The sequence below is a fragment of the Strongylocentrotus purpuratus genome, unplaced genomic scaffold (assembly GCF_000002235.5).
Source record: "Strongylocentrotus purpuratus isolate Spur 01 unplaced genomic scaffold, Spur_5.0 spur5_scaffold_11, whole genome shotgun sequence".
Taxonomy (NCBI): domain Eukaryota; kingdom Metazoa; phylum Echinodermata; class Echinoidea; order Camarodonta; family Strongylocentrotidae; genus Strongylocentrotus; species Strongylocentrotus purpuratus.
This window is the reverse complement of record NW_022145596.1, coordinates 31,344,130-31,360,762: the sequence shown is the minus strand read 5'-3', so window position 1 is coordinate 31,360,762 and position 16,633 is coordinate 31,344,130. Positions and strand designations below refer to the sequence as shown.

The window sequence follows — 16,633 nt, the reverse complement described above, 5'->3', positions numbered from 1 at the left end:
TATACCGTATGTTATCCTATTAATTGCTTTGAGTAAGGATCTTGTGATCCAAAGAACCTGTGGTATTGTTTGATATTTTGATCTTGATGATGTGTGCAGTGAAAATAAAATTTGTATAAAGGTATTTAATGCGTGATTTGCTTCAGTAGCATTGAGACATATACAGACCACTCAACAAGATAATATCTGTCGATGTTTTTGAAGTTTGAAGAAGTTTATTTATTCCACATTTATATTGAAAAACAGTTTTTTTTTTATACAAGCGTATAGATTTCACCGAAAAAATAAAAATGAATAAATAAATACAAATTTCAAATTAAGTATAATGCACGGAAAATAAGTACGAGGTTTCGAAATATATAGAAATGACAAGCAAGGTAAAAAAACAACAAAACAATGTAAAATGTGGGGAGCCTAAATAAAAAAAATAGCTTGTATGTGAATAGGCTCCCGTACTGAGTAACACAATAGAGCAGGTCTGAATTAAAAAAGGTATTATAGGAGGCGAAAACGGAGTATTATAGCATTATACGTAAATCCCACATATTATGTCTATCTGGTTTAAAACTCTTTATTAAATAAGGGGTGGAGACAAAAATGGGAGAATGGTCTGATATATCGGACACGATAATACCTACACCTAAATTGTAGTGAACATTAGAAAATACGTTATCGATAAGCATTTTGTGTGACGGAATGTAGTGTTTCAACTATTTCCCAAGGGACATTGTGAGATATAGCATGTACAACCTTACCAATAGCTCACAAGCGTTTATAAAAAGACAATATGAATGAACTTTCAATAGTTTATTTCAATTTATTGCAAGTGTTGACATTACATGAACATTGACTTTCCAACAAAAAGAACCCCCCAAACCAACCTTTTTGTCATTTAATATCAGCTTTCATATTTCATATGGCGCCAAATATGTATATACACTTTGGAAGATGAAAGATAGAAGAACAAAATATAGAAATGAGAGCATAGTTTATACAATTTGAAAAGTGGTCACACCATTTAATGACACCTTATAAACACGGGAAAACACTTATGAAGTTGATTACTCAATTATTAATAAACAATAGTAAAATTACCTCATACAAATAACAATATATGTATATCTAGATTAATAATATATACACCTTGCACGTATATAAAATTGTAAAGAAATAAAAATATAAACAACATTGCCAACTCTCCTGACATATTTTCATTGTGAAATTAAATGAGAAAATAATATGTAACGCCTACAAGGCATTCTGTAATATCTAAACACAATTCACTACACTTTTTTTTATTCATTAATTTACATTCATAGTTCCACAATCAATTAAATTGAATATATTAATTGTTTTATTATTTTTGGTTGTTTACATTGTGCAACTGTGAACAATAGCTAGTTCAGGTCTCAACAGATAATTGTTGACAGCTGGTTACACTAGAAGTCCCTGTAATCATGGAATACCATGCTTTAATCCAAAGGCTGAAGTTTGCATGTTTACAACCATTTCTCAATATCATTTCGCATTACATTGTATTCAAAATCAAATGCCAACTTATATTTACTTACAAATACATTGTTTGAGAAATTGTAATTGAAATTGTCTTCTTTGTTTCGGTTACATAAATGTATTGGCATTTTGTTAAGTGGAATATTTTTTAGAATGGGTTTTAAAAAAAGAAAGACATTCTGGCTTTTACTTTTAAATGTTGTTGTAGTTCTGACAACTTCTTGGCTTTTTAAGATGAAGGGCGATAAATGCATTCCATCGAGATTTATGCAGGGACAGGTAAGCTTTCGCGCCAGCCCATCTGTAACTGATAGCTGAGTTGCTTGACGATGTCCTTAAACTGTGGATCAGCAGCAACATTTTGGTTTTGGTCGTAGTCCAAGCCATTCATGTAAAGTTCTGTAGCCTTTACATCGGTCCAGTTACCTTGGAAGGTTTTTGGATTGAATCCTATCCATTCGGTGTAATGGTGATCCTTGGTCCTCATGGAGTACCCCATGATAGTAATGTCAACCAGACTAGGGAGATCCGTTTCATAGTTTGGGGTTACCCCTGGACGAGGATACTGACTGAATGTGGCATTCTTCCATCTGCTGTACCGCTTTGAAGTCAACTTCTCCATGCCATCTTTCTGCAGAATGGTGTTGGAGCCTTGGACTGGCTCCAGGAGAGGGGCGAAACTGTACCCCTCGGAACATAAGGTGACATTGAAAGGCTCTGGAGGACATACAGGTGGAACAGTGATGCCAGCGAGCTCAGAGAGTGTGGGGAACAGATCAACAAGTTCTACTAACTCGGTAACAACCATTCCACTGTCAGCAGATGATTTTACATTGCCTTGAGATTGATTCATCTTTAGAGAATTTTGAAGTTCATTTTTGATTGGCGATGACCTTGGCTTGTCTGTAACACCAGGAATGTGAACGATCAAAGGAACTCTTGTTGCCAGTTCATAGTTAGAGTACTTGCACCATTCTGCATGCTCACCTAATTGCCATCCTAAGAGGTAGAAAAACAAAAGGTTATTTTCAATCCGGGAGGAGTACATGAACACAGGCGAAGAAGATATGTTCCCAGAAATCTCTGCCTTTGCAACAATTTAATAATTGTATGAATTATGACTACACTTTGGAAGGTAATAGGGGTGTGGTACCCCGCCTCTGTATCATTCAGGGTTATTTTCTCCACTAAAAATAATATTCTAATAGTCATTATCCTCACGTATATCAACGTAGCTCTGAATTTAAAAAAGGGTTATGTAATCGAAATTATATATGCCATCAAAGTACTACATGTATTAGAAACAACAATAATGATACGGTTTATGCAAGGTCGAGAAATGAAGCCATCATGCACACCATAAACATGTTTTATTAATAACTTATCTAATACCAACAAATTACAAAAGAGTATTTTTTAAAAGAAAGGAAAAAGGGGTACATGAAATAGAGACTGAGAGTGGAAGAAAGGGGGAGGGATCAGGGAATTTTGAAGAAATTAACAAACCATGATCCCCAAAGAGAACGACGATGGTATTGTTTGAGAAGCCAGTTTCATTAAGGGTTTGAAGAAGTTTTCCCACCATGGAATCCATGTAGGATGCAGCAGCATAGTAGCTCTGTCTCATCGGAGCCTGTCCGAAAATTAAAGGGGAAACAATGCTCATTGATCGATAAGTGAACATGACAAATACAAGATTATCATAAAAAGGTGGCCATGTTAAGTTTTCCTTTCAATGCAGGACCATGATTTCGGGAATTTAGAAAATGTAGACCCACTGACCAAATTTAATTTGAAAATGAGCTCATAACTTTTCTCCTTTTCAAATATTAAATGTTTTGACCACTACTTATAACACTGTCTTTATTCTTTCTTGTTTTGTTTTGTTCATGCCTCTCTCTCTCTCTCTCTCTCTCTCTGAATGTCGGGGATAGGCTGTCTGTTTCATGCAGTCCCCCTAGCTCACCAATTGAAAATTAGTGTAAACTCATTAATTCAACCCAAATGTCATGCATTGCTGCTAAGTAATTTTATAGAGAACTAAATCTAAAATTAAATACAATGTTCTTGTTAGATCAAGTCATTATCTTACATGGAATTGAAGTGGTATCGTTCCAAAGGGGAAGCTCGTATTCATAGCTGCCACATCTTCCCTATAAGTTCTCATATTGTAATAATCCTCATAGGCGACATCCGGCTGGGTCGGAGGTCGGTATGGATTGGTTGCAATGGAAACCGACTCGATCGGGTACAATGATTTGAATTCCTCTGGGTACTTCCACGGAATGTGTGGTTTGTGAAATCCAACGGCCAAGAAAAAAGGCGGTTGCATGTCGGGAGATGACTGACCGGTTTCAGTCGGTTTTCCTTGCTTGTGTGTTGGATGTAGGGCTACGGATAGGTTCTTCAGGATAGATGATGAGACTTCTAGAGACTGGATATCCGGGAGTGATTTTTGTGGCATGTCACTTACCTTGACTGGACAAATTACGTTATTGTGAAGCGTGCCATCCAAATTGGGACACAACTATAAAAAGAAGATAGAGAAATATAGGAGATTATACACGAGTATATACATGTTTCGAAATATATATAAATATATATATATATATATATACAATAATACATATACATAGATAGTTATTGATTAATTATTGTTTCAGTAACACTGAAATTGAGCGGCTATAAATTATTATTGTAAATATTCTGATCACCCGCAAGCATTAATGTCATCCCTGAGGAAGGGGGAGGGCCCCGAAAGTTTGGAAAGAATGTTACAAAGTTGGCATAAAAAGTTATTTCTTCAAAGTGTGATCTCTATACACTTTTGAACACTGCCAATTCGTGGAAGAATCAACACATCTGGCCTACCCCGCCTCCCCCTTTTTTACGACGGTATATCGGCAGCGCCACTGCCCTCCAAAGGTAGGCCTATATACAAAACTTTCTTCTTTTCTCACATCCAAATCGACAATTTGGCCATGAAATGGCATACCTTGATCTAAACAAGATCTACTAACCTTGTTCGCCTGGTATTGTTGTGTCGGTGGATGGTAAGCCGGAACAGACCAGCTGTATGGATAGTCGTCGTTACCACCACTCGCAATGCCTTGTCAAACCAAACAGAAATTATCCAAGGTCAGTATCAATCTTGAACATTGTTTAAATAGCATTGGAATTACAAAACAAATCAACTTATTAAAAGAAAGGAAATCTAAATTGTGCTTAACGCACACGTATCACAAATGTTTGAACATAAGCCTACATTATTATAGTAAAAGATGAAGACATTATTTTCAAATCTTTACTAAACCAGTAGTTCAACTTTTTAAATCATAATAGACGTATTTGTCCTTGTATCAGGTAGGTATAAATCTTGATTTTCATTACGTTTTACTACTATAGCATGCCTTCAATATTATTATTAACTAAAAAGAGAAAATTAATCATTCAATGACGTGTGCTATGTATTTTATATATTTATAATTCATCTTTTTATCATTATTGTTATTCTTATTATTCTAACTATTATTATTATTATAATTTACTATTATAATTGTTATCATTCTCATTATTGTTATTAGTATTATTATCATCATTATAATTATTCTTTTTATTCTTCTTTTGATTTTGATTTTTTTTTCTTCTCCTTCTTCCGGATCATCATCTTCTTATTATCATTATTATTATTATTATTTTCATCAATATCATCATCAATTATTATAATTATAATAGTAGTAGTTGCGATTGCCATTCGTGAAGGAAAAATACAGACCAGTAGGCCTAAATATAAGTCGATTAGTCAAAACTCCGGTAGTAAAACGAACTTTAGAATGAATTAGGTATATGTTATGACACATATTTAATTGACGATATACCTGGATGAAAAACCTTTCCTACTGACGCTGTGAAGTATCCGTTCTCTTTGAAGTGCTGTGGTAGGGTTGTATAGTTGCCTGCATGTGTCCTCCAGTAAGACCCGAAGTCATAGAGCCTAGTGGTGTCGGGTCGACGCCCCGTCAAGAACGATGTACGGCTGGGGCCACACACCGCTTGCTAGAGAGAAAAAAAGAGAGAAATTTGAAATGAAGATTGGTCATAAGTCTTCCCTCAAATTATCAAGAAACTAAAAAGCATGGATATCAAGGGGCAATTGGCTGCACCCCCCCCCCCCCTGTTCTGTTAAGGGAAAATGAAATACAACGTCTTAAGTTAGCCCTCCGATGAAAGGGCTTGGAAAAGGCAGGCGGGACTGTAATTTTCAGGGAAATTTATTAAATTTGTTATCCTTTAGTACTAGCTCCCCCACCTTCCCCACCCTTTTATCCTTGAAAGAACTTAAAATAAGGGCCGGCGAGATTCTCGAAATCATTATGTTTTCAGGCAATACAAACTTTATGGGGGTGGGAGGATTGGCCCTACCCCGAATATGTTATCAGGTAATAAAAAAAATAGGGGGATTAGCCCTACCTCTTTCAGATTAGTCAGATCCGCCCCTATAATGATTGAAAATAGGCTCGCATAATTTACTTCATGTATTTAACATATATTCACGGGCATATGTATTATGTTATGAGTTGCAATTAATTGTAACTTATTTGTGATTGATATCAATCGCAACTGTGTACATAAATGATAGGAGACTGCAAATTTGCGATTAATTGGAGGATTTGTGATGAATTCGGTTCAATCACAACTCTTTACTCAGTGTATGATGGGACCCAGATTGAAATGAGCAACAGTCCGACCTATCCTCAACTTTTGTTAACCTTAAAGACCCTTTCCAATGAAAAAAGACCTTCATAAAAAAAATTAAAAATGAATGTAGAATACAAATATAAAGAAATTATAGATATTTACCCTTTCATTATATTGCACAAAAGCAAATCAAAACCTCATTTTCTGCACCCCTCCAAATCACAGGTCAACAGGGGTCAAATTTGCCAAATTTACAAAGACAACATATTAATATGTGGACTCCAACGGTTCATCTATATAGCTAGCTGAGGCGACGAATGATTAATACAAAGTCATTGTGAATAGCGTACTCCACAAGTCGATAGCAAGATTTTTAGGTCAACAACTTCTCACTTTCAAAGCTTTAGATTTTGAGTTTTCAGAGAGGTAATACTCCGATGACACACACTAAAATGGCATATAATTGATATTATTATAATCCATGACTTATCAGTTTTCCGTTGATATATTATCATTCATCCATTTCATTTTTCAGTTAGGATATGGTCTTTAACAAAATATTATTGGCCAGGGGGTTAGACCTCCCTGCGAGGTCACTGACAGGTGGTTATCTTATCAAAGCAGCTCTCAATTAACATAAGAAAAAGAGGACCATGGGGGACCAAAAGGCACTGTTTAGGCATTGTTTGCTATATAGAGGGTGCAAGTAGCTATAAGGTAGTGCAGCAGGGCTTAAACCCCATTGACCTTACCTGCACCATGGTGTTGGTGAAGAGAGCAGATTTGGATGCAAGTTGATCGATGTTTGGTGATATGATGGGACCCCCATAGCATCCAAGGGATGCTCGTAAATCATCTATCACGATGAACAGAACATTCGGTTTCTCTGACAAAGCTGTAACCATAGCAAAAAAATAAAATATAAATATAAAGATTGGCCTCATTGATTTGGTGATAACCTGTTGGAAATGACAGGTATTGTCTAAGGCTAAGATTATACTAGTATGTTACTTCAAATGACAAAATGATATAATCATAACAATAACAATAATAATTATAATAATAATAACAATAAAAATACTACACTAATAATGTTAACGATAATAATAATAATAATAATAATAATAATAATAATAATAATAATAATAATAACAACTAGAAATGCAATCGTGTCACAACGATGTGCGTGCAATGACGCCATGTTTCTACGTGTCAAACGAAAGAGCTTCTCTCGCCCTATCCAGAGCAATTTGTACGAAGTCTGTAGCTTCTGTGATATTGGAGATAGGTAGGGCGAAAGAAAGGCCTCAACAGTGACCTTGATGGGATGGTAGTGACTATGCCTACGAAGTTTGAAAGAAATTGGGATATGGGAAAGGACGTGGAAAGGGCTCGCAAGCACTGCGTGCAAAAACCAAGGGGATTTGGTGCATGTTCGTCATTGCAATAAAGATCGTTCTGGGGGTCAAAAGCGTGAACCCGATATGCCCCATAGACAATGCGTGTAATGCATGAGCGGAAAACGTACAGGATCTGTATTATGACCGGAGTTAAATTGTTTTTTCTCTCTCTCTTTATGTCTCTTTATGAGCCGTATTTGGTATCATTAGAAAGAGAATTTCATGAATGTTATTGTAAACCACTCTCTTTTTTCCCATGATAATCCTATCGAAACATGTGATGTAAAATAGATTTATAGGACAAAATGGCGTCTTAAATAGCCACATTGACCAATTTTAAAAATCCGGCCATGAGGTGCCCTGCGTATTGGAACTCGGCATGTCACTGCAAATTTTCAAGGAAAAAAAAGGACGTTTAAGGGGCGAAAAGCAGTCTGAAAAAATGACGTCATAGCCGATACGTGTTAGATTCGGGCGGAAACTCGGCGGAATTCGTGTAGTGATCTTTGTTCAAATGCGATTTATTCACAATTTTCTGTGTGAACATATACTATACTTGGTATCATTCGAAAGGGCACTTCATTGCGGTCAGTTTGACACCATTGTTATCTTCGGGCAATGTATTTAACGCATTTAACGCGCTATCACGCAATGCATAGTAAATACATCATTTTTTGAGATAACTTTGCGCTGACATATTCGAATTTTACCAAACTTTGCGGACAGTTGTCACGTATATAAATACATGTGTGTGCCAAGTTTTATTGACGTAGGTCAAAGGATCGTAATTTTAGAGCAAGTTGAAGTTATTTTGGAATTTTCTTGAAAATGGCGAATTTGGAGGGCAATTTTCTCAAATTTGGTCAGTGATAGGGTATATAATTTTGTATATGGCTGGAAAGGGCATATCTTCAAGTATCTAAATCCAAAAAAGGGTACGGGTTTGCCAAGCCATTATGGAGATACGGCCACAGAGAGAAAGCCAATTCCCAGAACTTTAGAGGGCGCTATTTATGTTGTGCAAAGTTATTGGAGCGTGAAATTTGGCATGGCTATGTGCAATTATGAGATAAGGATACTGTGAGATTTAAATACAAAACGGAATTTATATGAGAAAGTTATGGCAGTTTTAGATTATTTAGGTGTCAATTTTTCAAGAATTTGAGAGATAGTTGACGGAGTCGGTTTCAGATTTGAATTTTGAGTATGAAGATGGCATTTTGAAGGGCAGGTTATACGTCGCAGATAAAAGAACATCTCTTAGACTATCTAGAGGAATTTGTTAGAAATGTGTAGGATCTAGGATAGTGGAGATAGGAAGGAAGAAAGAAAGGCCTTAAAATGGACCATAAACGGACAAAATGGCGCCTGGACGGTTATGCATGAGTGATTTCGAAAATCGAAGAATGTAGTGACCTTGAAGGGATGTTAGAGACTATGCCTATGAAATGTGAAAGGAAAAGGACATGAGAAAAGCACCTAACTAGGAATAACAAACATTACGTGCAAAACGAATGCGATTTCCTGACGATAAGGATAAGGAAAAGGAAAAGGAGGAAAAGGAGAATATTAATGGGGCAGAATGTGAACGAAAACAAGGCAATGACGAAGGTCGTCATTGCAATAACTAGAAATGCAATCGTGTCACAACGATGTGCGTGCAATGACGCCATGTTTCTACGTGTCAAACGAAAGAGCTTCTCTCGCCCTATCCAGAGCAATTTGTACGAAGTCTGTAGCTTCTGTGATATTGGAGATAGGTAGGGCGAAAGAAAGGCCTCAACAGTGACCTTGATGGGATGGTAGTGACTATGCCTACGAAGTTTGAAAGAAATTGGGATATGGGAAAGGACGTAGAAAGGGCTCGCAAGCACTGCGTGCAAAAACCAAGGGGATTTGGTGCATGTTCTTCATTGCAATAAAGATCGTCCTGGGGGTCAAAAGCGTGAACCCGATATGCCCCATAGACAATGCGTGTAATGCATGAGCGGAAAACGTACAGGATCTGTATTATGACCGGAGTTAAATTGTTTTTTCTCTCTCTCTTTATGTCTCTTTATGGGCCGTATTTGGTATCATTAGAAAGAGAATTTCATGGTTGTTATTGTAAACCACTCTCTTTTTTTCTATGATAATCCTATCGAAACACGTGATGTAAAATAGATTTATAGGACAAAATGGCGTCTTAAATGGCCCCATTGACCAATTTCAAAAATCCGGCCAAGAGGTGCCCTGCGTATTGGAACTCGGCATGTCACTGCAAATTTTCAAGGAAAAAAAAGGACGTTTAAGGGGCGAAAAGCAGTCTGAAAAATTACGTCATAGCCGACACGTGTTAGATTCGTGCAAAAACTCGGCGGAATTCGTGTAGTGACCTTTGTTCAAATGCGATTTACTCACAATTTTCTGTGTGAACATATACTATACTTGGTATCATTCGAAAGGGCACTTCATTGCGGTCAGTTTGACACCATTATTATCTGCGCGCAATGTATTGCACGCATTAAACGCGCTATTATGTAATGCTTAGTAAATTCATCATTTTTGGCGATTACTTTGCGCTGACATATTTGAATTTTACCAAACTTGGCGGACAGTTGTCACGTATATGGATACATATGTCTGCCAAGTTTCATTGATGTAGGTATAACGATCGCCATTTTAGAGCAAGTTGAAGTTATTTCGGAATTTTCTTGAAAATGGCGAATTTGGAGGGCAATTTTCTCAAATTTGGTCAGTGATAGGGTATATAATTTTGTATATGGCTGGAAAGAGCATATCTTCAAGTATCTAAATCCAAAAAAGGGTACGGATTTGCCAAGCCATTATGGAGATACGGCCACAGAGAGAAAGCCAATTCCCAGAACTTTAGAGGGCGCTATTTATGTTGTGCAAAGCCAATGGAGCGTGAAATTTGGCATGGCTATGTGCAATTATGAGATAAAGATATTGTGAGATTTAAATACAAAACGGAATTTATATGAGAAAGTTATGGCAGTTTTAGATTATTTAGGGGTCCATTTTTCAAGAACTTGAGATTTTTTTGACGGAGTCGGTTTACGATTTGAATTTCGAGTACGAAGATGGCATTTTGAAGGTCAAGTCATATGTCGCAGATGAAAGAACATCTCTTAGACTATCTAGAGGAATTTGTTAGAAGTTTGTAGGATCTAGGATAGTGGAGATGGGAAGGAAGAAAGAAAGGCCTTAAAATGGACCAGAAACGGACAAAATGGCGCCTGGACGGTTATGCATGAGTAATTTCGAAAATCGAAGAATGTAGTGACCTTGATGAGATGTTAGAGACTATGCCTATGAAATTTGAAAGGAAAAGGACATGAGGAAAGCACCTAACTAGGAATAACAAGCACTACGTGCAAAACGAATGGGATTCCGGACGACAAGAAGAAGAGGACTAGAAATGCAATCGTGTCACAACGATGTGCGTGCAATGACGCCATGTTTCTACGTGTCAAACGAAGGAGCTACTCTCGGACTATCCAGAGCAATATGTAAGAAGTATGTAGCTTCTGTGATAGTGGAGATAGTTAGGGCGAAAGAAAGGTCACCAAAACGGCCCGAAACGGAAAAAATGGTGCCTGGACGGTCACGCATGAGGGTTTCCGGAGAACGAAGAATTCAGTGACCTTGAAGGAATGCTAGAGACTATCTCTACGAATTTTGAAGGGAATTGGAGTAGAGGAAGGGATCTAGAAAGGGCTCGAAAGCACTGCGTGCAAAACCAATAGCATTTGGTGCATGATGAACATGTTGCGACGCGTGCTTTGGCACGAACGGCCGCCCATACTAACACAACCAAATAACAGTCTTAAAAAATGACGTCATAGCCGAAACGTGTTATAATAGGGCGGAAACTCGGCGGAATTTGTATAGTGACCCTTGTTCAAATGTGATTTACTCACAATTTTCTGTGTGAACATATACCATACTTGGTATCATTCGAAAGGACACTTCATTGCGGTCAGTTTGACACCATTGTCATTTGCGCGCAACGTACTGCACGCATCAAACGCGCTATTACATAATGCATAGTAAATTCATCATTTTTGACGATAACTTTGCGACGAGGGCATTAGAATTTACTAAACTTGGCGGACAGTTGTCACGTATATGAATACATGTGTCTGTCAAGTTTCATTGATGTAGGTATAAAGATCGCTATTTTAGAGCAAGTTGAAGTTATTTCGGAATTTTCTTGAAAATGGCGAATTTGGAGGACAATTTTCTCAAATTTGGTCAGTGATAGGGTATATAATTTTGTATATGGCTGGAAAGGGCATATCCTCAAGTATCTAAATCCAAAAAAGAGTACGGGTCTGCCAAGCCATAATGGAGATACGGCCACAGAAAGAAAGCCAATTCCCAGAACTTTAGAGGGCGCTATTTATGTTTTGCAAAGCCATTGGAGCATGAGATTCGGCATGGCTATGTGCAATTATGAAATAAAGATACTGTGAGAATTAAAAACAAAACGATATTTATATGAGAAAGTTATGGCAGTTTTAGATTTTTTAGGGGTCAACTTTTCAAGAATTTGAGAGACTTTTGACGGAGTCGGTTTCAGATTTGAATTTTGAGTACGAAGAATGCATTTTGAAGGGCAGGTTATACGTCGCAGATTAAAGAACATCTCTTAGACTATCTAGAGGAATTTGTTAGAAATGTGTAGGATCTAGGATAATGGAGATAGGAAGGAAGATAGAAAGGCCTTAACATGGACCAGAAACGGACAAAATGGCGCCTGGATGGTTATGCATATATGATTTCGAAAATCGAAGAATGTAGTGACCTTGAGGAGATGCTAGAGAAGATGCCTACGAAATTTGAAAGGAAAAGGACATGAGGAAAGCACCTAACTAGGAATAACAAGCACTACATGCAAAGCGAATGGAATTTCTGGACGATAAGGAAAACAAGGAAAAGGAGGAGAATATTAATGGGGCAGAATGTGAACGAAAACAAGGCAATGACGAAGGTCGTCATTGCAAAGAAGAAGTAAGAATATTAATAAGAAGAATGTGAACGAAAACAAGGCAATGACGAAGGTTCGTCATTGCAAAAATACTACACTGCTACTAATAAGGATAATTATTATTTAAAAAACAATGATGAAAATAATAATAACTAGAAATGCAATCGTGTCACAACGATGTGCGTGCAATGACGCCATGTTTCTACGTGTCAAACGAAGGAGCTACTCTCGGACTATCCAGAGCAATATGAAAGAAGTCTGTAGCTTCTGTGATAGTGGAGATAGTTAGGGCGAAAGAAAGGTCACCAAAACGGCCCGAAACGGAAAAATTGGTGCCTGGACGGTCATGCATGAGGGTTTCCGGAGAACGAAGAATTTAGTGATCTTGAAGGAATGCTAGAGACTACGCCTACGAATTTTGAAGGGAATTGGAGTAGAGGAAGGGATCTAGAAAGGGCTCGCAAGCACTGCGTGCAAAACCAATATGACTTGGTGCATGATGAACATGTTACGACGCGTGCTTTGGCACGAACGGCCGCCCATACTAACACAACCGAATAACAGTCTTAACAAATGACGTCATGGAAACTCGGCGGAATTCGTACTTGTTCAAATGTGATTTACTCACAATTTTGTGCGTGAACATATACCATACTTGGTATCATTCGAAAGGGCACTTCAGTGCGGTCAGTTTGACACCATTGTCATCTGCGCAAAACGTACTGCACGCATCAAACGCGCTAATACGTAAAGCATAGTAAATTCATCATTTTTGGCGATAACTTGGCGAATAGGGCATTACAATTTACCAAACTTAGCAGACAGTTGTCACGTATATGGATACATGTGTCTGCCAAGTTTCATTGATGTAGGTATAAAGATCGCCGGTTTAGAGCAAGTTGAAGTTATTTCTCAATTTTCTTGAAAATGGCGAATTTGGAGGGCAATTTTCTCATATTTGGTCAGTTATAGGGTATATAATTTTGTATATGGCTGGAAAGGGCATATCTTCAAGTATCTAAATCCAAAAAAGAGTACGGGTTTGCCAAGCCATTATGGAGATACGGCCACAGAGAGAAAGCCAATTCCCAGAACTTTAGAGGGCGCTATTTATGTTTTGCATAGTCATTGGAGCATGAAATTTGGCATGGCTATGTGCAATTATGAGATAAGGATAATGTGAGATTTAAACACAAAACGGAATTTATATGAGAAAGTTATGGCAGTTTTAGATTTTTAGGGGTCCATTTTTTAAGAATTTGAGAGATTTTTGACGCAGTCAGTTTCAGATTTGAATTTTGAGTACGAAGATGGCATTTTGAAGGTCAGGTTATACGTCGCAGATGAAAGAACATCTCTTAGACTATCTAGGGGAATTTATTAGAAATGTGTAGGATCTAGAATAGTGGAGATAGGAAGGAAGAAAGAGAGGCCTTAAAATGGACCAGAAACGGACAAAATGGCGCCTGCACGGTTATGCATGAGTGATTTCGAGAATCGAAGAATGTAGTGACCTTGATGAGATGTTAGAGACTATGCCTATGAAATTTGAAAGGAAAAGGACATGAGGAAAGTACCTAACTAGGAATAACAAGCACTACGTGCAAAACGAATGCGATTTCCTGACGATAAGGAAGAAAACGAAAACAAGGAGGAGAATATTAATGCAGAATGGGGCAGAATGTGAACGAAAACAAGGCAATGACGAAGGTTCGTCATTGCAATGATGATAGTAATAATAATGATGATAGTAATAATAATAATAATGGTAAGAGGCTTCTTGTATAGCGTCAAACTAGCTTCACATCCTTGAGCTCTACACTTCATAATGGCAAGGCTATAGCATTTAAAGAAATATAATGAGCTTGTAAAATGTGCAAGTTACATTAAAAAGAGGCTGAGACAAGGATATGTTGGTGGGTGGGTGGGGTTGGTGTGACACTGCCCCCTCTACCCGCCATCCATTATTTTTTATGTTATTTTTTTACCCGGGAGCTCCTAAAATAACAGTTCTAGTTTTCTTTTAGTTCTTTTTTCTTTCTTTCTTTACAAAAAAAATTTTTAAACTCGATCTTTGGGCCTTTTCAGGTCTGAGAACCCGAGAACCTGCTTCTTTTCTCTCAAAAATGTGAACATTAAAATTTTGTGTTATGTACTCTGTATGCTAAGTGCATGGAAAACTTGTTGGTGAAACCGGTCCGACAACTTCTTATCTGATCAATTTTAAGGAATGTTGAAACATCCGCTGTTTTTTTTTTCATGATTAATTTATTTAATTGCTCGATAGAAGGAAAAAATGGGAGAAGCTTGTTGGCGAAGTCAGTCCTACACTCCATGGCTTGACCCCTTTCCCACCAAATTGCCCTTGACATGAGTCTAGCCAGGGATGTGAGATTCCCTTGTTTAGCCTGTGCTGGGTATGACATCAGTCATGACGGTATAAGCTCGGACAGGCGCGTACGCAGCGAGGGGGTTGACCCCTCCCCCCCCCCCTCAATTTTTGTTATGTATGTGATTTTTGATGATTTTTTTTATTATTATTATTTTTTTTAAGGATGGCCCCCAAATACCCCCCCCCCCCCCCTGAGTCATTGCGTAATTTTTTGAGTCGTTGCGAAATTTTTGGGACAAAAAACGGCTCTTACGCCCCCCCCCCCCCCCCCCCCCCCCTTGAAAAAATCCTGCTTTCGGCACTGAGCTCGGATATCACATGATAATAAATCAGTCACGTGATAACATGTATACACGGTTGTGTTGTTACGAGTGGCTAGTGGAAGCCATTGACAATGTGTCTATACTCTCTCTCTCTCTCTCTCTCTGTCACCAACCCACACACACCCCTCGCTCGATCTCTTTCCCGCTCTCGCTCTCTCTCTCTCTCTCTCTCTCTCTACCATCAACCAACACACACACACACACACACACCCCTCGATCTCTTTCCTAGTCTCTCTCCAGCTCTCTCTACTCCTCTCTCTCTCTCTCTCTCTCTCTCTCTCTTTCTCTACTCATCTCTATCTCTCTACTCATCTCTATCTCTCTACATCAAGGCTCTATTTCTCTCACACTCACTGTATACTCACACACTCGATCCTAATTCCATTCCTTCCACTCCTTTTCCCTGCCCACACTACTAGGCCTACACGGTTTCAGGTCACAGGTATTCACACCAAAACACAACGACCAAAGTCCAAACAACAAAAAATGCATTCATCTACTGCTTGTCTGCTTATCATTTTCGATATGACATTTCCGGCTATGGTATATATCATAAACGAGATACTGAAAATACATGATTCCTACCTGAGTTGGAAGAGACGTGCAGCAGAACACACAAAATAGCCACGATATTCTTCATAATTTCTTCAACAATTAGCATATATGACCGCAAACAGAACCGTTTGGAGCAGGCTAATATATTTAATATGGAGCGCCGCGCCAGGAAATCTGACACTCTAACACACAAGAACCCACTATTATTTATTGCCTGTTCAGTATACAATCTACCGGCCGTATGTATTTGCAGCATGAATTGTATATGAAATCATAATGCGCTCGTGAATACTTTTGTCTCCATGGTTGAGTGATTCAGAAAGAGCAAACAGAAATCAATTTTCGAAGCGTCTGATGCAGGGGCGGATCCAGTGGGGCGTAAAATATCCACAAAAAATATTCAGTTTACTCATTTAGGAATGCCTCAGAATGTAAAAAAAAAAAGGGGGAAAGGGGGAAGGGGGAAAGAAAAAGGGAGAAAAGTAGAAAAGGGAGAGGGAAAGAAAAAGGGGGAAAAGGGAAAGAAGAGGGAAGATCGAGAGAAAGAAGAAGAAAAGATGGAGGAGAGAAAGGAGAGAGGAGAGAAAAGGCGGAAAAGGAAGAAAGGGGAAAGACGGAGAAGAGAAAGGGTGGGGGGGGGGGAAGGATAATAATGAGATGGGAAAAGAAAGAAATGGGGATGATATTATACGAAGGTGTTCTTTAACCGGAAAAGGGGCGGGGGATGCAATTTTGCAGTGTGCATAATATAGGGTCCCTC

The 16,633-nt window shown here is 38.1% G+C and overlaps 1 protein-coding gene across 1 annotated transcript; it reads right to left on the bottom strand.

Moving 5' to 3' along the window:
- Nucleotides 1-777: 777 nt before the first annotated feature.
- Nucleotides 778-16,114, bottom strand: LOC588607 (iduronate 2-sulfatase). The gene is made up of 7 exons (XM_030981160.1): nucleotides 15,904-16,114; nucleotides 6,963-7,105; nucleotides 5,391-5,568; nucleotides 4,533-4,621; nucleotides 3,605-4,039; nucleotides 3,019-3,145; nucleotides 778-2,511 (listed from the first exon to the last, which is right to left on the bottom strand). The coding sequence occupies exons 1-7, from the start codon at nucleotides 15,977-15,979 to the stop codon at nucleotides 1,778-1,780; spliced, it is 1,782 nt and encodes a 593-aa protein (XP_030837020.1). The 5' UTR covers nucleotides 15,980-16,114; the 3' UTR covers nucleotides 778-1,777.
- Nucleotides 16,115-16,633: the final 519 nt, after the last annotated feature.